At 41.0% G+C, this 21,518-nt stretch overlaps 1 protein-coding gene across 3 annotated transcripts in view; it reads right to left on the minus strand.

Annotated features, from left to right (window-relative positions):
- AGBL1 (AGBL carboxypeptidase 1) overlaps positions 1 to 21,518 on the minus strand; it is a 900,518-nt gene that overhangs the window by 682,261 nt on the left and 196,739 nt on the right. For all 3 annotated transcript variants that reach the window (XM_043434375.1, XM_043434374.1, XM_043434376.1), the window contains 2 exons: positions 16,291 to 16,435; positions 1,836 to 1,989 (listed from right to left, as the gene is read on the minus strand). In XM_043434375.1, the coding sequence (XP_043290310.1) occupies positions 1,836 to 1,989; positions 16,291 to 16,435 (299 nt within the window). The remainder of the gene's footprint in view (positions 1 to 1,835; positions 1,990 to 16,290; positions 16,436 to 21,518) is intronic.

The raw sequence follows: 21,518 nt of genomic DNA on the forward strand, positions 1-21,518 counted from the left end.
TAGAAATGATTCATATGAACATGTGGTAAGAAATATTTTCTCCTCTTTGAACTATTTTGAAGTGTCAAATTATTTAGGAGCGTTTACTGTGTGTCAGTGGCATGAGTGGTAAAGAACCTGCCTGCCAATGCGGGAGACATAAGAGACACGGGTTTGATCCCTGGGTCAAGAAGATCCCCTGGAGGAGGAAATGGCAACCGACTCCAGTATTCTTGCCTGGAAAATCCCATGGACAGAAGAGCCTGGTGGGCTACAGCGCATAGGGTCTCAAAGAGTCAGACACAACTGCAGTGACTGAGCAAGCAAGCATTGTGTTTCAAGTCCTTGCCTTAAAGGGAAAATGATCTCTGCGGTTATAATATCAACAAAAGTACCATTGTCGGTGTAAATAAAGATGCAAGAGCTGAGGCAGCTCTGTGTTATAATTACACATTGGGTACCGCTCAGCTCCTATTGAGAAACTGAACCTGAACAATGCAGACATACACAGACCCACTTTCTTAAATAAATAATTGCTCTCTGAAGGTTGCCCTGGAAGGATTACTGTCTCTAACTTCCATGAACTGCTCATCTGCAAGGGAAGAAGGTGGTAACTATTAGAGAAACTGCTCTTAAATGCATGAACCACATCAGAGAACTTTTGGAAAATCCCTTATTATTCATTAAAGCATGTTACGGCCTTATTAATTCAGATGGGATAATCGGTTGTTGATCAGCCAGACAGTTAAGCATTCATTGTCAGATGCTGATGGGGTGTGAGAAATTACATTTCCTATCCACCAAAGATTCACTTGAATGCAGTTAGCACTTCATCAGGTAAGGCTGCCTCTTTAGGGGATAAATTAGCTGGATTTTTATTCCCCAGCCTTTACTTTCATCTCCCAAACTTTTCCATATTGCAAGCATGCCTCATTCTGTTTGGTTTTCCTTGCCTTTGTCTGAGGTTGAAAACTATGCCAGGAGCCAACTTTAAAAGCTGGTGGGTCACAAAGAAAATCACATTTGTGCTCAGGAGTCTAACGTGAAATGGGTGCTGTGTGTGTCTGTGCATGTACATCTCTGTGTGTGCCTGTGTGCTTTGAGTTGGTTTTACAACTCTTGGCTAGAGCCTCCTCCACACTTTTAGTTCTTCAGATCCAAACTGTATCCAGGTCATTCACAGACTTATTCAGCTAGCTCTCCAAGACTTAGCTTCTTTTATTTCCAAACTGTGACTGACCATGAGGGTAGTATAACAGTAATGAGCATGATGAGAAAAGTCCCCGGATTAGAGGTCAGAAAATGTTGGTTCATTTTCCGGTTCTGGTTCTGTTTTAGGAGCACTGACTGTCACTTTTAAACTGCTCTCAATTTCAACAAGTCATTTCATCTCTCTGACAATATGCAATTAATTTTTTTTCTCCCTATGATAACAGAGCAACACTGATACCTAAGCTCCAATACTTTGGCCACCTGATGTGAAAAGCCAACTCATTGGAAGAGACCCTGAAGCTGGGAAAGATTGAGGACAGGAGGAAAGAGGATGACAGAGGATGAGATGATTGGATGGCATCCCAGACTCAGTGGACAAGAGTTTGAGCAAACTCTGGGAGATAGTGAAGGACAGGGAAACCTGGCGTGCTGCAGTCCAAGGGGTCACAAAGAGTTGGACACAACTTAGCAACTGACCAACAAAACAAAGCAAGAAGAGTTGGGTATATTTCTACAAAGATAGACCAGTACCCAACCCTTTGTGGAATTTCTGACCTCAAAGGGACAGAGGGCTTGCAAGACTAAGAGGACCTCCCCCACCACCGTCACCACCAAATCTTCAAAGAAGGTATGTGTTTACTCACGGAACTGCTCCAGGTGGTCAGCACTGTTAGACTCCGGCATGGCCGTGATAGTCACCAGTGGACAGGAATTTCCTCCTAGCGTCTGGCAGAGAACCTCCTGTCGGAAGTAGACCTGCTTGTGGTTCACACTTTTTTCCAGAATGTCAAGGTGAGTCTGGGGCAGAAATGAAAGAAAAGTGTATTTTAAGATTTTTGATAACAACAGGTGAAAGCAGCAACAAAGCTTATATTCCTCTAACTCCTGGTAGTTTAAAAGTATTTTTGTTAACTTAATCTGCCTGACAGGTGGCTCAGTGGTAAAGAATCTACCTGCCAATGCAGGAGATGTAGGTTCAATCTCTGGGTTGGGAAAATCCCTGGAGAAGGCAATGGCAACCCACTTCAGTATTCCAGGCTGGGAAATCCCGTGGACAAAGGAACCTGGCAGGCTATGGTCCATGAGGTCACAAAAAAGTCGGACAGGAGTTAGCAACAAAAACAAACAGATCTGCCTGACACAGGGCATCAATTCATTTAGAAGCGGGACTGTTCCTGCTCCCTGGAAGAAGTTCAGTGAGGCTGAACAGGACACATCATCCCTGCCTGTGTCTGCACAATAGAGTATCTGATTTCAAGCTGCACTGACAGCAAAAGAGGAGGCGCATACAGCACTCTTTCCATGACAGTGACATGCAAAGAACGTGGTTATCATGGAGACAGAGTACACGCAAGACGCTTGGGAACGTGAGACAGAGCTTCAGTGGTGCACATGACTCTAGACTTAAGCAATACAAGGAGGTCCGGGAGCATATGGAAGGAAAATAGGAAGCAACTGATCCAGGGAAAATGTTAAGTGAAGAAAACTAACTGGTAGCAAATGATTTTCCCTACCCTACCCTCTCTTTGGGCTTCCCTGGTGTCTCGGTGGTAAAGAATCCACTTGCCAGTGCAGGAGATGCGGGTTCAATCTCTAGGTTGTGAAAATTCCCTGGAGAAAGAAATGGCAGCCCACTCCAGGATTTTTGACTGGGAAATCCCATGGACAGAGGAGCGTGGCGGGCTATAGACCGTAGGGTCATGAAGAGTCAGACACAACTTAGTGACTAAACAACAACAAAGGATGTCCATGCCCCAAACTTCAGACCCTGACAATATGTTACCTTACATGGCAAAAGGGACTTTGCAGATATATTTAAGATTTAAGTCTATTTGAGATGGGGAGATGATCCTGCATTAACCAGTTGGGGCCAAACTATTGATATCTGTAATCACAAATGCATAAAAGCAGAGAACTTTCCCCAGCCACAAAGGACCAGAACCACATGCAAAGAACTCAGGCTTCCATGCTGGCTTTGAAGATGGAGGGAAGAGGTCAAAAGTTGAGGAATGTGGTGTCTTCTAAAAGCCAGCAAAGGCAAGGAAATGGATTCTCCTCCACTATCCTCCAAAAGGAATATAGACCCAATATCTTGATTTTTTAAAAAATACTTTTTATTTTGCATTGGAGTATAGCCAATTAACAATGTTATGATAGTTTCAGCAAAGGCTGTGAACAGCAAAGAGACTCAGCCATACACATACATGTATCCATTCTCCCGCAAATTCCCCTCTCATCCAGGTTGGCACATAACACTGACCAGAGTTTCCTGTGCTAGACAGTAGGTCCTTGTTGGTTACCCATTTTAAATACAGCAGTGTGTACATGTCCATCCCAAATGCCCTAATTATCCCTTCTCCCTGGCAACAATAAGTTTGTTCTCTAAATCTATGAGTTTGTTTTCTAAGTTCATTTGTATCATTTCTTTTTAGATTCCACATATAAGGGATGTCATATGATGTTTGTCCTTCTCTGACTTCTCTCATATGACAGTCTCTAGGTCCATCCACATTGCTGCTAATGCCATTATTTATTCTTTTTAATGGCTGAGTAATATTCCATAGTATATATGTATCACATATTCTTTATCTGTTCCTCTGTTGATTACCATTTAGGTTACTTCCATGTCTTTGCTATTATAAACAATGCTGCAATGAACATTGGGATGCATTTATCTTTTCAGTTTGACTTTTGCCCTGTGATTTTTACTCATATTGAACTTCTCAGCATAAGAGCTATAAGATTTTTTTTTTAATTGTTTAAGTTACCAAATGTGTGATAATCTGTTATGGCAGCAATACAAAACCAATACACTGGGCAGTAAGAAAAAGAATTTCCTAAACAAAGTAGAAATCCTAGCATCTGGGTAGGAATGGACTAAATTCCACTTGTACTCTAATGAATGAATGTCAGACTTACAAGCAAAAAGAAAAAGTTCCAAGGAAAAAAAAGATGACCAGGGATTCTGTGGCCTTTCCTATAGCTTCAAGGATACCTGAAACTTTGACCCTGAATCTCATCCTCCTTGCAACTGGGATCCCGAATCATCTGCCTCCACACAGCCTACTGCCTGGATTAATTAGAATTTATTACTCTCTGTCTGCATCAACACAAGTTAACACTTGCCTGGGAAAATAGAAATTACAAATAAATTTACTTTTCATAAATTGATAATTTTTCAGGAACATCTAAACAACTCTTCAGTAGAAAATATCAACTGGGGCCTTCCCTGGTGGTCCAGTGGTTAAGAATCTGCCTGGCAATGCAGGGGACACACGTCCTCTCCCTGGTGTGGGGACTAAGATCCTACATGCCACAGAGCAAGTAAGCCTGTGGGCCATAACTAGAGAATCCATGAGCCACAACAAAAGATGACGGATGACACAGTGAAGATACAGCATACTGCAAGTAAGACTTGACAACCCCTCTCCTCAAGATTCTTGCCTTACAGTGTCCACCAGGCTTAAACCATTATACCATGATCTTAATCCAATGCTAATCAAGCCCTACATTAAAATACCTGAACTTAACAAAACTTTGAAATCTTTATAAATACCCCAGATTTGCCCTTCCTCCTTTGAGACACTATCAAGACTCCTGTCACATTCTCCCTTATCAAATATGTTAGTTTCCCATCACTTCTGCAACAAATTACCACAAATTTACTGATTGGTGACAACACAAATTTATTGTATTACAGTGCCGGAGGTCAAAAGCCCAAAATGGGTTTTACTGTGCAAAAATCAAGGTGTTGGCAAGATTGCACTCCTCATGGAAGTTCTCAAAAGTAACTTCCTTGCCTTTTCTAGCTTCTGGAGGGCAGCTACATTCTTTGGCCCATGGTGTCCTCCGCTACAGTCAAAGGAAGCAATCACAACATTCCTACCTTGGTTTCCATGGGCAAATCTCCTTTTCTGACCCGGACTCTTCTGTCTTAGTGGTTCACGGTTAAGGACCCTTATGATTACATTGGACCCAATGTAATAGTCTGACATAATCTCCCCATCTCGAGAGGTTTAACTTAATCACATCTACAAAGTCCTTTGTGCCACATAAAGCAGCATCCTTAAAGGTTTCAGGGATTAGAAAATGAACATCTTGGGCTGGGGGCAGTATTCTGTCTACCACAGCAAGGTAAGCAATATCTTCAGTCTGTCTCAGAAACAGGTGGTATTTCTGAGAGCCAGCATTTGACACAATACTAAGAAAAGGAATTGTAAGGACCATGGCTACCTCAGGTTCAAAAAGAGAATTCACCTAAGGCCCATATATCTGACCAAACTTTTGCGCTTCAATCTTCCTATCATTTGTCAAGTGATGATGAATAGCAGGTGTTGTTGTGAAGCACCTCCAATGGGGATTGGGAGGTGGTCTCATACCCCTCAGAGACAAGGAGGCTCGTTCATTGTGCACACGCACACACACTGCGCACACACTAGTTACAAAGGCTACGTAAACAGCTAAGGATGAAAGCTGAATTAAACCCAGAACTGATGGCTCCTCTAAGCTGAGGCTTCATCTCACATGACCACACACTTCTCTGGCAAAGACTGACTCGGGCCCAGAAAGCTGTGCCTGAGAGTCCAGACTTCCACAGAGGCCCTTCCACACGTGCTGTGCTATTGCTTGCCTTTCTCAAGGGTGCATTCATTTGGTTCCAGGTTCCTAGACTTACCTGTTCGATCACCAATCTAAACCCAACATCATTGCTCCTTGTTGAGCAGAAAGGGGGTTGCACCACACAATTAAAGTTATTTTTAAAAGTGTGTGTGTGTGTGTAGAGGTAACCCTATTCATGTAAATATATTCACACACATATATATATATGCAAAAAGTTATTCTTGGGTCACAATTCCTTCTACAGTGCTAAATGTCAGAGGAAATGGGGTACTGCTTAGTGCTTGAGAGTACAATGTATAGCAAACCTATAACCAGCCAAGTTTTTACTCACAAAACTCTTCTCATATATGCTCAGCTATGCAAGAGCTCAGAGAACATATCACCTCATCCTTATAATAACTTGAAGACAAATTTTAGCTGCCCAAATTCAAACTAAGGAGTGATATAAAAGGACAATCCAGTTAAACAAGGTTCATTTAGATGATTATTGGAAAACACAGTTACTACATAATACAAACATAAAAAATAGTTCTTCAGGGAGAAAACATATCATCAAATGTTAATTTCATCATCTGGTTCTAAAATGAAATTAAAAAGAAATCTGTAAGTGAAGTATAAAGTAAAACAAAATATTCACTTTTCAACTTACATGGACATGGTATTATTACTTAATTCTTAAAAATGGAGAGGCAGTATAGCAAGATGACTAACCATGCAGGCTCTGAGTCAAACAGCCTGGGTTCTAAATTTGGTTGTGGATTCTAGAAAAATTGTGTAAATTCTATCTTTAACCTCTTTGTGACTCAGTTTTCTCTGTAAAGTGTATGTAAAATGTCGTTCAGTGGTTGCTATAATTTAGTCATTTACTGTGTGTGAGACGTGTCTGTCACACAGGAAACACTCAATTTCAGGAGTTATTATTCATGGATACATGTATATTTAATTTTTTTAAGAACTGAAAGGGAAACACTAGCAGAATTATAAACACTGTAGGAAAAATAATCAAAGAAAACATGGTCACTTCATGTTGCATAAAACAGAAAGAAAGAAAGAGAGAAAGGAAGAAATGAGGGAAAGAAGAGAGGGAGGGAGGGAAGGAAAAAAGGAAAAAAGAAAGGAAGAGGGAGGGAGGAATGGATGGACAGGGGACGAGGCGGAGAGAGAGAAAGAAAGAAAAGCAATGAAGCATGGAAGGTACAAAACCAAAACGACAGACTCAACACAGAAAATTGTTTTAAGTATAAATAGGCTAAACAGCATTATTAAATGACAGAAACTTTCAGATTAGCTTTTCAGAATCCCACTTCCTATTGTATATAAAAGGAACTTTAAAAGAGAAGGGGAAAAAAGACCCATGATGTGTATGAAAAACATTCCTAAATTATCTTTTATTCTATTTGACTCAACTAAAATATTTTAAAAGAGAAATATGGAAACTAAATGGATAAGCAAACATAAATTAAAGTGGGCCTGGCAACAGTAATATATGACAGTCATATTCGAGAAAAGTGCATTAAATGGGATTTAAAAATCTTATTTTGATAAAGGGCATGATTCACAAAGAACATATAAGACTCATAAATCTCAAGAATCAAATAATGCAGAACTGAAATACACAACAGCAAAATGGCAGAAGGGGAAAACACTGTACTAGGAGTGGGAGACTTTATAACAATACATCAGTCTTGAATATATCAATTGCAAAAAAAATGATAGAGTATTTGAACAATATTGTTTTTCATAGATACATGTCAAACTGTCTTTACAGACAGCATGTTTTACTTTTTTCTCAAACATTCATGGAACTGTAATAAAATTAATCATATGCAAGACTACAAAAAATTCACTAAATTTTTTTAAAAGCAGAAATTGTACAAACCACATTTTCTAACAATTAGATGAAATGAGACTTAAGTAAAAATGGTTTTAAAAACAGCAAATATAAAATGATTAAGAAATTCTCTGATGGTTCAGACAGTAAGGAATCTGCCTGCAATGCAGGAGACCCAGGTCCTATCCCTTGGTTGGGAAGCTCCCCCAGAGAAAGGAATGGATACCCACTCCAGTATTCTTGCCTGGAATCCCATGGACAGAGGAGCCTGGCAGGTGACAGTCCATAGGGTTGCAAAGAGTCGGACACAACCGAGCAACTAATCCTTTCAGGAATGAAAAAAAAAAAATCCTCCTAAAGAAGAAATTCATATATTAAAAAGAAAGTCAATATTAAATCAGTGTAATTAAAGCCCTGATCAACGAGGTGTCCATTTGCCAACCCAGGAGAAAAGCCACAGACAGGAACAAAAATGACCCCATCAGAATGTCAGCCACATTTCAGCACCTTCCTAAAGAGTCAATATCACCCTGGATTTAGTGATAGTCTGTGATCATAAACAAATTATTTTAATCACTTTCACACATATCTGGGTGAAAGTTGTCCCAGTATTATTATTGAAATCTCAGCTGAGTTGAACTCTACCTCACAACTACCATCAAGATTCCAGGCCCCCAAACTTGGAAATCTATACCTTTTCCTGAAACATTTTCCAAAATGTAGTCAGCAGGATGTTACTAAATGCTGGGGTGTGGAGAGGGGGAGATCCAAAGTACCTGGGGCATGGTGAGCTAAACTAAATGAAAACATTTTCACGACTGAAGAACTGTTCTGACTCTTTAACACACAAATACGCATTACAAACTCTTAGAAGAAAAACTAGCCTGTAGGGCTTCAAGAAGTTATGTGACCCTTGAACCCTTTTCCTCTAAAGATCTCAGGACCCTGGAGTGTTGCAGCATGCGTTCTGGGAAACACCGTCTGCTGAATTGCTTCTATGACAGTTTTTACTTTGTTTTGTCTGTTGCCTTGTTCTTGTCATCAAAGCTATTTGTTTTACATTTATTATGGCTACAAGGATTCTTGATGTGTGGGGGTGATGGGGGAGAAATAGAGACCCTTCTCCAAAAAAGCACTGGCCATCATTTCAGTGATATCACAAAGTTATTATGCTGGCCAAAAACTTCTTTCAGATTTTCCATAAGCTCATACAGAACAACCTGAATGAACCTTTTGGCCAACTCAATACAAACAGGCCATAGCTCTTCTTGCCAAATCTTTGGGTTGTTGTTGATCAGTCACTCAGTCATGTCTGACTCTTTGTGAACCCATGGACTGCAGCACTCCAGGCTTCCCTGTCCTTCACTGTCTTCCGGAGTTTGCTCAAACTCATGTCCATTAAATTGATGATGTCATCCAATCATCTCATCCTCTGTTGCCCTCTTCTCCTTCTGCCCTCAAACTTGGGGAAACAAAATAAAATCTAGATTTTATAAATTAGATACTGAAATAAGGTTTGTAAGCAGGTTGCCTACAGAAGTCATCAAACACAATTAGATACAGGAGAAAAAAGGATAAAAAAAAAGAAAGTATCCTGTTTTCATGTACACTATCCTTTAAAACACTGTCACCTTAATGAAGGAAGCAAAGTTTAAAAGTTTTCTTCTCCTATGAGTTCTGTGTTAATTTTTTCACTATAACATTTTTCATGATTACTAATATTACAACTCAACAAATGCCTAACAACTTTTAGCTTAAGCCCATTTTCTGTAATTGCTAATGCAGTCACCTCCCTGTGTCCCTCAATGAACCCTTTGTCCCTTTGACCTTCCCACCTGCCATGGAACATGTAACACCTCTGTGCTCAGTGCATTATTCAAGCTCCAGTCACACAGAAGTCTTCCAGAAGCAAACCAACTATAAACTGCTGTTGGTTTTCCTTTCACAAAAAAAATGGCTTTGTGTCATTCTCCTGGAAATGAGTCTTAGGTAAATGTTCCCATCTCAGGTCCAGCGAGACCATGCCTAATTAACTATTGTTGGCATCACTGATGAGAGGGCAGGGCTTCTGAATGCATGTGCCAACAAACAACTGTAACAGCAGCCCCATGGAAGCCACAGGAGTGGGTTCTTTGTGAAAATGGGAAAGAGTTCAAGGCAATTATGGAAACCTCCAGAGAGGTTGTCTTCTTTAAGGAAAATCCTCCCTACCCAGGAAAGACATCAGGTTGATAACTTAGTCTGCAGCCTCATGGTTGCCTCTCGGCAGGCATCTCCTGCCCACTTTGTTTTACCAGCTACTCCCTTAAAACTTCACTCAACCTCAGCAGGTTACCCTGCTGATGGCTACTAATGAAGTAAGAAGCACTACACACTCAAAAATCATTCATATCTCATTGTTAGCCCCTAAACAGCTATACCTCCCACCCCCCTAATTCAGAATAAAGCTCACTCCTAAAAAGATGGCCTATGTTACTTGTGTACTGACTAGCTTTCAGTTGTCACTTAGATATATGCATCAGAGAATCGAATCCTTCTCATCACAAGAGAACAACAAGAGACACCTTTAAGTTAAACAAAAAGCAACAGAACATGCTGTAACTAGGTTCTAATGAGCTTTCTCAAACTGCCCCCGTCTGCCAATACTACTTTCCCTAAGTGAAACAGATTCACTTTGAGACTGATGGAAGTGATTCGTCTCTAGATGTGTATTCACAGATTTGCTGATTATAAAGAAAAGGTGATTTTAATATCCTTTTTCTGTTAAAAATAGATAAAGTTATATTGCTGATGGTTTGGATAAGAGCTGCTGCTCTGCAGAGCTCAGTTGTGTTCAAGTCTTTGGCAACCCCATGGACTTAGCCCACCAGGCTCCTCTGTCCATGGAATTTTCCGGGCAAGAATCCTGGAGTGGGTTGCCATTTCCTACTCCAGATTGGATAAGAGAGTAAATAAAAAATAATTATAATCCACTACCCTAAGAAAATTATTAGTAGATTCTGTATTTGTTTCTTTTTGGTCCTTTACTGGGATTTTGTTAACAAAACATCATTTTAATTTTATTATATATTGTGGAAGGGGTCTCTTTCAATCAGTTCAATGGAGAAAATGATCACCCATCATCACAAAAAAAGAGAATGAATGCTCTAAGGTCACTATCTAATACTGTTTACTAGTTGTAGATACTTGGCCAACACTTGCCATGTATCAAGTCACGTAATCTTGATAACCCATAGAAGAACCACTTCAGTGGTTTCAATTCACAGGTGAGAAAACTGAGGCTGAGAAAAGTTAAATAGCCTGCCCATGACTACACTGCAAGAAGACAGAGCTCAGACCCCCATCCTGGCCACTCTGACTCCAAAGCTTGCTCTTCCATTGTGCTCAAAACCCTGGAATTCAGGGGTTCCTGTGGTCAATGATTTCACCGCCCATGCACACCTCAGTTCCTTCAGAACAGCCTTTCATGTTCAACTCCTCAACATCAGGACCCTTTACTGATGTCTGTCCTTTCTTTTGGCCCATACAAAGATAGGTGTCTGTCGATTGATTAAATGACAACACTGATTTATGACTCACTCACTGCATCTTTGATCTACCACATGTAAGTCAATACTTCCCATTTGACATGTTTTAAATGTGAGCTCTTTATAAGATGTTGTGAATATGGCATCCCAATTCTCAACACTTTCTTTCTCCCTCCCTCCCTCTCTCCCCGTCCCTTCCCTTCTACTTCCTACTACACTATCCTCCATTTTATCTCTAAAGATAAAGCTTCATCGGCTACTCCCTTAAAATTCCCATAAAAGACTTCATTTGACCTCAGCAGGTTACCCTGCTGATGGTTACTAGCACAGGGAGTATATATGTCTGGTGAAAAACCCTATTCTACTCTTTAAAAGCCACAGCTCTCCCAACACATCCATCCTATTTCTGATCACTTTTTTTTTTTCTCTCTTGCCAACTCATATTGTTATAAGTTCTCAGTGAGATTCCACTTTCTTACTCTCTAAAACGTCCATCAGAAACTCTCTTGGGATCCCAATACTCCTGGCTACCTACGGGCAATCCAGAACATGAACCAAATACTTCAACAAGTATTGCAAACAACACATTAACAATCATTGCAATTATTGAGAAAGGTTGAGATGGATGATTAAACAGGTCTTTTGTTGGCTTTGTAATGGCAATAATATTGTATTTCTTTCTTTTAGCATTATTTTAATACTATAATTTGGATGATTATCCAACAGAATTCCTGACAAGCATCTGGAAGACATCAATTTGAAAGAACCCAATAAATACTAATTCTCTCATTATAAGAGAATAATAAAATTTTTAAGGTTCATGTTGAAAAACATTCAACATACATGTACCCTGCTTTAAAAATGTCTATAATTGTTAAGCATAATCCATATTACAAGAGATTTACCAATTGTGAATTCCACATAGAAATATATTTTCCACCCCTCAGCATAACCCCCAAGTAAAATACAGCTAATTCCACTCTTGGGGTATCATCCACATATAATTTATCACTGATCTGTTGAAAGAAAACTGTTTCTCCTTAGGACATGTCCAAAAATAAAAATGACTAGTGTGCATTACAGAATGAACTCATTCTGTCCATGATGGGAGAAAGAGCTTTTTAAAAGAAGTCACAGAGTCAATTACTGTCTTAAACCTGAAGAGGACAAAGTCCATGCATTATTGGAAACGTAAAACCTAAAATCAAGTATATACGTTTTTCACTTCAAGTAACAAATTGTCTTTCTTACTCTGTTCTACTCATTTAAAAGGAATGAAAAGCTATCCCTTTTCCTGTCTCTTTTTCTCATTAACTCTCCTCAGACTTCCCTAATGGGAAGAGATTCAGTCAATAAGCTAAATAACAAGCCAATAAGCGTCAATGAACAAGACCTTTCTCTTCTTCTCACAGAGATCAGTTAATGGAAGATGAGACCATCTTCCAAGATCTTCTTGAGTTTTTGTCCCCCATCAATACGAAATTATCCCCAACTTGACCTCAATGGCTCCTAAACTATTAATAATTGTTGACTGTAAACTTAAGACTTGAGACAAAAGCTATGACATACAGCAGCTACTACAATGGCAGCTCACTTTTATAGGTGCACATGGTCATCAAGTTGTGTGATTATACTAACTCCGATGATTGAGTTCAAGTCATCAACCCACAATTTTTGTCTGTAACGCTGAGTGCTATGGATGTGGTTCCGCTGAGAACAGTGCTGTTTCCCAAACATGATCCCATTCTTATTCCAAGAAGCTTTGATGGGTCTTTGCTAAGTGCATACAAGCTAATTCAGATCTGAAATTCAAATTAAGAAGCCAGATGCAGCCAAGGTCAGCTGAAGGACTCTCAGAGTCTCCATTAGATAGGAATAGACCTCAAAGGCCAATTCTCAGTTCTCTGGCCACTAGCTAAATGTGGGACTTCGAGGCTTCAGATTTTGCATCTATGAATGATACATGTGAGCTACACAACTTCCCAAACCCTTTTGAATTCTAAAGTTTTATATTAGCTGCCACTGAGCTTCTCCACAGGGTCAAAGGTAATCTTTTTTTTTTTCTTAATTGGACTATAATTGCTTTACTATTTTGTGTTACTTTGTGTTGTACAACAGCGTGAATCAATCAGCTCTCTCTCTCTCTCTCCATATATATATATATATGTATATATATACACACACACACATACACATATGAGGAGACTGAAAAGTTGGCTTAAAGTTCAACATTCAGAAAACTCAGATAATGGCATCCAGTCCCATCACTTCATGGCAAATAGATGGGGAAACAGTGGAAACAGTGACAGACTTTATTTTTTTGGGCTCCAAAATCACTGCAGATGGTGACTGCAGCCATGAAATTAAAAGATGCTTACTTCTTGGAAGGAAGGTTATGACCAACCTAGATAGCATATTAAAAAGCAGAGACATTACTTTTCCAACAAAGGTCCGTCTGGTCAAGGTTACGGTTTTTCCAGTGGTCATGTATGGATGTGAGAGTTGGACTATAAAGAAAACTGAGTGCTGAAGAATTGATGTTTTTGAACTGTGGTGTTGAAGACTCTTGAGAGTCTCTTGGACTGCAAGGAGATCCAACCAGTCCATCCTAAAGGAGATCAGTCCTGAGTGTTCATTAGAAAGACTGATGCTGAAACTGAAACTCCAATATTTTGGCCACCTGATGCAAAGAGCTGACTCATTTGAAAGGACCCTGATGCTGGGAAAGATTGAGGGCAGGAGGAGAAGGGGATGACAGAGGATGAGATGGTTGGATGGCATCACCAACACAATGGACATGGGTTTGGGTGAACTCCGGGATTTGGTGATGGACAGGGAGGCCTGGCGTGCTGCGGTTCATGGGGTCGCAAAGAGTCAGACACGACTGAGCGACTGAACTGAACTGAACACATGTATACACACACACACATATATCCCCTCCCTCTTGAGCCTCCCTCCACTCCTTCATCCCAGCCCTTAGGTCATCACAGAGCACCAGGCCGAGCTCCCTGTGCTATACAGTAGCTTCTCGCTGGCTACCTATTTTATACATGGTAGTGTCTATATGTCAATACTACTCTCTCAAATCATCCCACCCGCTCCTTCCCCCTGAGTTCACAAGTCCATTCTCTAAGTCTGTAGGACAAGGATATTCTAACAAGTGAAAAGAACAGTGACCTGGACCCATGGACCATTACTCCGACAGAAAAATCAAACCTGTCTTTAAAAAGGAACCCTCTCCATGGCTGATTCATGTCAATGTATGACAAAACCCACTGCAATGTTGTGAAGTAATTAGCCTCCAACTAATAAAAATAAATGAAAAAATTAAAAATAAATAAATAAATAAATAAATAAAAAGGAACCCTCTTCACCAGTAGACTTTTCAACATGCAGGGTTTCAAAGAAGAGACAGTAAGAACAGCTGTTGAAGGAGATCATGAATCTTGCCTGTTCTGAGGCCCTCAAGGCAACAAGCATGTTTTAAAACAAACAAGACTTGTTACAGCAAAGCTGGTGATGCACATTTCTTGGATTAAGTTCTTGAGATCTCTAAGTGCAATCCACAAATAATACTAGTTGTGTATCTTTTACAATCTGGGAAACAGTAAAAAAATCTCTCTTTAGGCAAGCCAGCATATGGAGAGAAGGGCAGATGTACTTTTATGAAGCAGTTAGCTGAGTGGTTTAAGGTATGCCTTCTCAATGGAGAAAACACATTGCATTTACACTTGAATATTTCTTTGGAGGGAAAAGGTGTTCTCAGTTATCATCTTTTCCAAATCCTTATCACAGGCTTGCAATGAAAATGCTTATCCTTCAGGCTAAGTGATATATATTTGCATATACACATATTATTATAAATATGCTAATAACATTTTGCATTAACACAGAGGATGGAAGTACTTTATTAGATACTTTAGCTCATGAATCCACAGGATATCCATGAAATAGCTTGGGGAGAGGGATGGTTTGCCAACTTTTTCAAATGGCAAGAAACTGCATGGTTTAAGCATGTTAAGCAAGGCCTGATAAGATATCTGAATGATAACTTCAAGTCTGGACTGGTTGACACTACACTCCTCTTGTAAAAAGATCGTGACCTTTATTTGCAGTGATTCAATGTTTTATTCTTCTACCTTTATTGTCCACCCTGGATCCTTCTAGTCCATGGCCGAGGAAATCACTAGAAATCGTAAAGTGGCTGCAAGGTGACCTCAGGGCATTTTTCCAAGCTTCAGCCCCTCACTTTCTGCTTCACTCCTCTCAATGAATCCATGTCCTTTAAACTGGCATCTCAGCTTACCTGCACGGTGTTAGCCTATTTCAGCTTAATAATCTCACTCCAATCTCATTCTCCTTGTTTAACTTGAGGGTTTTCTTTTTATTTTTTTTAGGGTAAACTAATAGATATTTATTAAATCATGGTTCCAACTTTCCTATATTTACCTAATATACTTGCATTTCTAAAATAAAAGGAAATAACCTTTCAGAATTGCAATGAAATTTTAGTTAATTTTATTTAGACTGGTAGTACTTTTTAAAGTTATATTTGTGAACTTTTTACTTCTTGTAAGCATGAAACAAAAGTAGAATATCAGTTTTGCTGCCTCAAAACATGACAAGACGAAAAAAATCACATGAGGATGTACAACACCCATGATCGAATTTGTTTAGCTGAGAAAATTTTCAAACTTTTTCTTTGCTTCCAGAAGTTCATTCTGGAAGCAAAGATGTTCTTTGCTTTGGTTTTGGCCTTGGTAAAATGAATTTTAATCTTCAGCCATTTGTCCTCCTGCAACAATGTATATTAAGGGCTTTTTAAAGATAAAGCCCCTAAAAAGTGCCCCTTGCCGCTCGCATCCCACACTCAACCTGCAGATGAAGAACACGATATGCCACTGGGGCCATTAAATGTCACTGGTCATGACCTCAGCCCTGCGCTCTGTCCAAGGAAGGGAACTGGACAGATAGAAAGCCCCCGAGTCAGAACCAACAAACCCTGGCTCCCTTGGATGCCTGAAGTTCCCCACCAGGATATCAGGGTTTCCTGAAGGTTTCCAGGAAAGCCTCAAAGAGCCCCTTCATTCCAACCTGGGAAGGGCTGACAGAGGAACTTACCATGAGGGCACTGTAGGTGTAGGGATAGTGGTAAGCCAGATAGCAGGTATCTTCAGCATGCGGGAAGCTGATGGTAAAGGTGAGCGTGTAATAGCACTTCCCAGAAGCTGCCCCTGTTATGGCTGTTCTCTGGCGATAATGATTTCTAGAAGAGAAGGGAGAGAGAGGAGAATGAGTGAAAGGTGGGAAGAATTGTCATTTAGATGCCATAGACCCAAAATCACTGAAGCCATGAAATTAAAAGACACTCACTTCTTAGAAGAAAAGCTATGACAAACCTAGACACTATATCAAAAAGCAGAGACCTAACTTTGCCGACAAAGGTCCATATAGTCAAAGCTATGGTTTTTCCAGTAGTCATGTACAGATGTGAGAGTGGGACCATAATGAAGGCTGAGCGCCAAGAACTGATGCTTTCTTTTCAAATTGTGGTGCTAGGGAAGACTCTTGAGAGTCCCTTGGACAGCAAGGAGATCAAACCAGTCAATCCTATTCCCAATTTCCCAAAGGAAATCAACCCTGAATATCCACTGGAAGTATTGACGCTGAAGCTGAAGCTCCAACCCTTTGACCACCTGATGCAAAAAGCCAGCTCATTAGAAAAGACTCCGAGGCTGGGAAAGATTGAAGGCAAAAGAAGGGGGTGGAAGAGGATGAGATGGTTTCAATAGTATCACTGACTCAATGGACACGGGTCTGAGCAAACTCAGGGAGATAGTGAAGCACAGGAAGGCCTGATGTGCTGCTGTTCACAGGTTCGCAAAGAGTCGGACATGACTGAGGGGCTGAACAACAACGAAGATCAAAAAGCCAGTAAGTGCCTTGGACCCAGATCTGCCTGCAAAGCCTCTGTTCTTTCCACAACAATACTTTCTTCCCAAAGGCATACATTTGTTATCCTCGATATGGTTCAGCTTGAGAATGTATGCTTTCCTTTGTCAAAGATGAAGACCCAATTTTGATACTTCAGAGAACGGTATCAAAGTAAATTGTACCCAGAAGTACATTCCCAGCAATATTTTCCCCACACGCTGCCAGTTACACTCCCCTTTTGCCTCTTGATGCTGAGACAGCCTGGCAGGCTTTCCTGAGAAATGCTATCATCAAGGCTGCATTATAATGCAAAATACACCCAGACACAGAAAGATGTAATTCCACCTTTGAACATTAACAACGTTGGCTTTCTTGTCCATTGTGCTTTGGGGTTTCACTGGGGGGAAGGGTGGGGAGAGGGAAGAAATAGCAGATAATTATTCTGTGTGTTCTTGCAAGTATAAAAAATACAGACTATTCTCTTCTGCCTTTTTTACCACTTTCATGACACCTCCCGCCAAAGCCAAAAGAATCAAGCAATCAAGAAAGGAAGAAATAGAAAACCTGCTCTCTTGTTTCTAGTGGTTTGGTGGTTTTTCAACACAAGAAGTCCTCTACATACAGACGAGTTCTGTTCCGAGAGTGTGTTCGTAAGTCCAATTTGTTCTTAACTCCAACAAAGCTGATCTAGGTATCCAGCTAACACAATCAGTTACATAGGACTATACTGTAAAAGGTCTATAATTCTTTTCACACAAATAATACATAAAAAACACAAAAAATAAAGAAAACATTTTTCATCTTATAACGCAGGACTTATAAAAGTACAGTACAGTAGTACAGTACAATAGTTGGCATGCAGGGGCTGGCATCAAGTGAACAGGCAAGAAGAGTTCCTGATGGAGAAGGGAGAAGAGGTGGGAGATGGTAGAGCTGAAGGGTCGTCAGCAACAGGAGACGGAGGGCAAGCTGCGATTTCACTCACACCAAATATGCCATCACTCACAGGAATGGCACAGCTTCTGGTTCCTGGCTGGATTCAATTCTATCTTCTCCTTGAAAAAGCGATTCAGTGATGCACGTTCACATCTTTGAGATGTGAACTTGAAGGCTCATATATAGGAGACTTACTGGATTCATAAAACTAAGAATGGGAGAAAGAGGAATTCACAGTTCCATGGACTATAACCTATATCTCTCTTGTCTCAGCTTCTGCCAACAAGGCATTCTGGGCCCCTGATCATTCTAGTGAAAGAAAGAAATTCCCAATGATGTAAGTGGCAAATGATGATCCCACCCAGCTTCTCAGCTTCCTATTAATAGGAGCCATAGCCTTTGTGACTACAGGATTAGAAACTTCAAAAAGGCATCTTCATCCATGGTACTCTCTGGTCCTTGATACCTAATTGGGTCTACTCTCTCCAGATTTCTCTAAAGTTCTATAGTTTCTCCAGAGCTAAGGTTCTGATTATTAGCAAGTATGTAAAGAAGCAGATGGTAACTCAGAAAGCATGCAAACCACATATGCTCTACCTTTTATTCATTCTGCTTTCACTCATAAAGGCTCTACGGCAAACACTCATTCAGTTTACACTAGCAATTATACGTCTCTTCGAAGTGAAATGAGCCAGTCATCGTTTTGGTCAAATGGTCAACATTTTGACAACCAATCAAAATGTGGAAGAGAGTTTCACATGCATGAGTGTGAAAGCACACACACACACCACACATACATACTCACGAAGGTAAAGGTGTTACCAAAAGAGGGGTCTAGCTACTTACCATTCAAAAGCCATTAAAGAGGCCAGGTAGAAAAAAAGTTTGCTTTATTTAGATGTTTAGAAGCTAGCAACTGGGGGAAGGGTGGACTCCAGTCCAAAGGCCAATGCCCCCTCACTCCTGACAATCAAGGGGCGAGGGCTTTCATAGACAGAGGGAGGGGGCTTCGTGCAGATACAACACACAAACACAACTGACAGTCATCTTGAAATTGGTCATCAGTGGTCTGACCAGCATCATCCTGATTGTTTTAGGTACAGTTAATCCTCAGTTCCAGGATCAGTTTGTTTCCACGCCTCTGAGGCCGGTTCTTGGAATTGTGGCAGCTTACGTCATGGCTACAGTCTGCTCATCATGTAGCTAACTTATTTCACCCGGTGGGCATTTCAGTATCTATGTGACAACTCACAGGATATGGCCCAGAATATTATCTACAGCCCTTGAGAAGGAGCTAAGTGTCGCTGACTGTGCTTAAGGACTGCCTTATCGTTATTATTTGGTCTCCTTTGTCTGTTTTCCTTAGTTTCTACATGATCTCACTTCTCTAATTACATCTGTTCTTTGCCTAAAGTTTTTCTACAGACAAAAAGCAGGCTGAGAACAGGGGGGACAAGGACCACAGGGTCCTGGTCTCTTTCAAAGGCAGGTAAAAACACACAACTAGTGCCTTGGGCTTCCCTCATAGCTCAGTCAGTAAATCCTCTGTCTGCAAGGCAGGAAACCCAGGTTTGATTCCTGGATTGGGAAGATCCCCTGGAGAAAGAAATGGCAAAGTACTCCAGTATTCTTGCCTGGAGAATCCCATGGACAAAGGAGCCTGGTGGGCTACAGTCCATGGGGCTGCAAGAGTCAGACACAACTGAACCCAAACCAGTGCCTTGTCATCCCTAAGTTTTTCACCTACCTGGAGTAGAACCAGAGCCTGCATCTCTCTTCAAGATTAATAAGATGCCCCCAGGGTGAGTGGGGGTGGCCTCATCTCACAGGAGTCTTGTTTCTTTTTAGTCTTCTACTGTATAATCAGAGCTAACCAGATGGTTCAGTGGCAAAGAAACTGCCTGATGAAGGAGATGTAGGTTCGATCCCTGGGTCAAAAGATCCCCTGGAAGAGGGCATGGCAACCCACTTCGGTATTCTTGCCTGGAGAATCCCATGGACAGAGGAGCCTGGTGGGCTACAGTCCATAGGGTAACAGAGTCGGACACAACTGAAGGGACTGAGCAAGCATGCAGGCATACAACAAACACAGTGAACAGGACTCAACCCCAGGTGTGGGCTAACTCCAAAACCAAGGTCTTTTCTTTTCATTCTATCAGCTGTCTCAGAAGAATGGGAAAAAAGACAAGAAGTGTTTTGGTTTAATACAGCAAGAATTTGATGTTTTGGTTTTCATAAATTGGGGCTGCCTCTAAAATAACTGAATGCAAAACAATTCAGAGGAGAGCTAGTGAAACGTATTCATTCACTATCATTCTTTATGTCATCAGTATTTGATGCCACTAAGACGCTTCTATTAATTATTAATCATTGCTAACACTGATGGAACATCTAGTATGCACCAGACACTGTTTTAAGAGTTCCACGGGCTTTATCTTATTTCGTTTCATCTTCAGCACAGATCTATCAAGTGGATGCCATTAATATCCCCTTTTACTGATGAGGAATCTCAAGTTGAGAGAGGCTGGAATAATTTGACCCAAGATCACATCATTAACGGGTGGTAGAACTTATATTCCAAGAACTTTCTCTCCTTGATCTGTTCTTCTAGTGGGAAAAGAAGCCTGGGGAAACTCAACTGTGCTCTCAAATTAGACAGACCAGGGATGGGGGAGCCTGGTGGGCTGCCGTCTATGGGGTCGCACAGAGTCAGACACGACTGACGCGACTTAGCAGCAGCAGCAGCAGATACATTGTGTATGCATGCTAAGTTGCTTCAGTCCTGCCCAACTCTGTGCAACCCTCTGGACTGTAGCCTGCCAGGCTCCTCTGTCCAAGGGATTCTTCAGGCAAGAATATTGGAGTGAGTTGCCATGCTCTCTTCTAGGGGATCTTCCCGACCCAGGGATCAAACCTGCATCTCTTATGTCTCCCACACTGGCAGGCGAGTTCTTTACCACTAGTGTCATCTGGGAAAGGGAAAGTGAAAGTCACTCAGTCATGTCCAACTCTTTGCAATCCCATGGACTATACAGTCCATGGAATTCTCCAGGCCAGAATACTGGAGTGGGTTCCCTTTCCCTTCCCCAGGGGATCTTCCCAACCCAGGGATTGAACCCAGGTCTCCTGAACTGCAGGCGGATTCTTTACCAGCTGAGCCACCAGGGAAGACCAAGAATAATGAAGTGGGTAGTCTGTCCCTTCTCCAGCGGATCTTCCCGACCCAGGAATCAAACTGAGGTCTCCTGCATTGCAGGAGGTTTCTTTACCAACTGAGCTATCATCTGGGAAGCCCCCTGGATATGTCATCTTAGGTCAAGGATAATATGGAGAGATCAGTCATTCCAGAGTTAAAAGGCTCCCCTCTGCTTTTCCATTCCCTGAACAATTTATCTTTGGAAGGATCTGCACTTTTATAATCATAAAGCCTTCAATGAAGCAAAGAGCAAAGTACACAAATGCATAGTTATGAACTCCAT

Source organism: Cervus canadensis, chromosome 17 (genome assembly GCF_019320065.1).
Source record: "Cervus canadensis isolate Bull #8, Minnesota chromosome 17, ASM1932006v1, whole genome shotgun sequence".
Taxonomy (NCBI): Eukaryota; Metazoa; Chordata; class Mammalia; order Artiodactyla; family Cervidae; genus Cervus; species Cervus canadensis.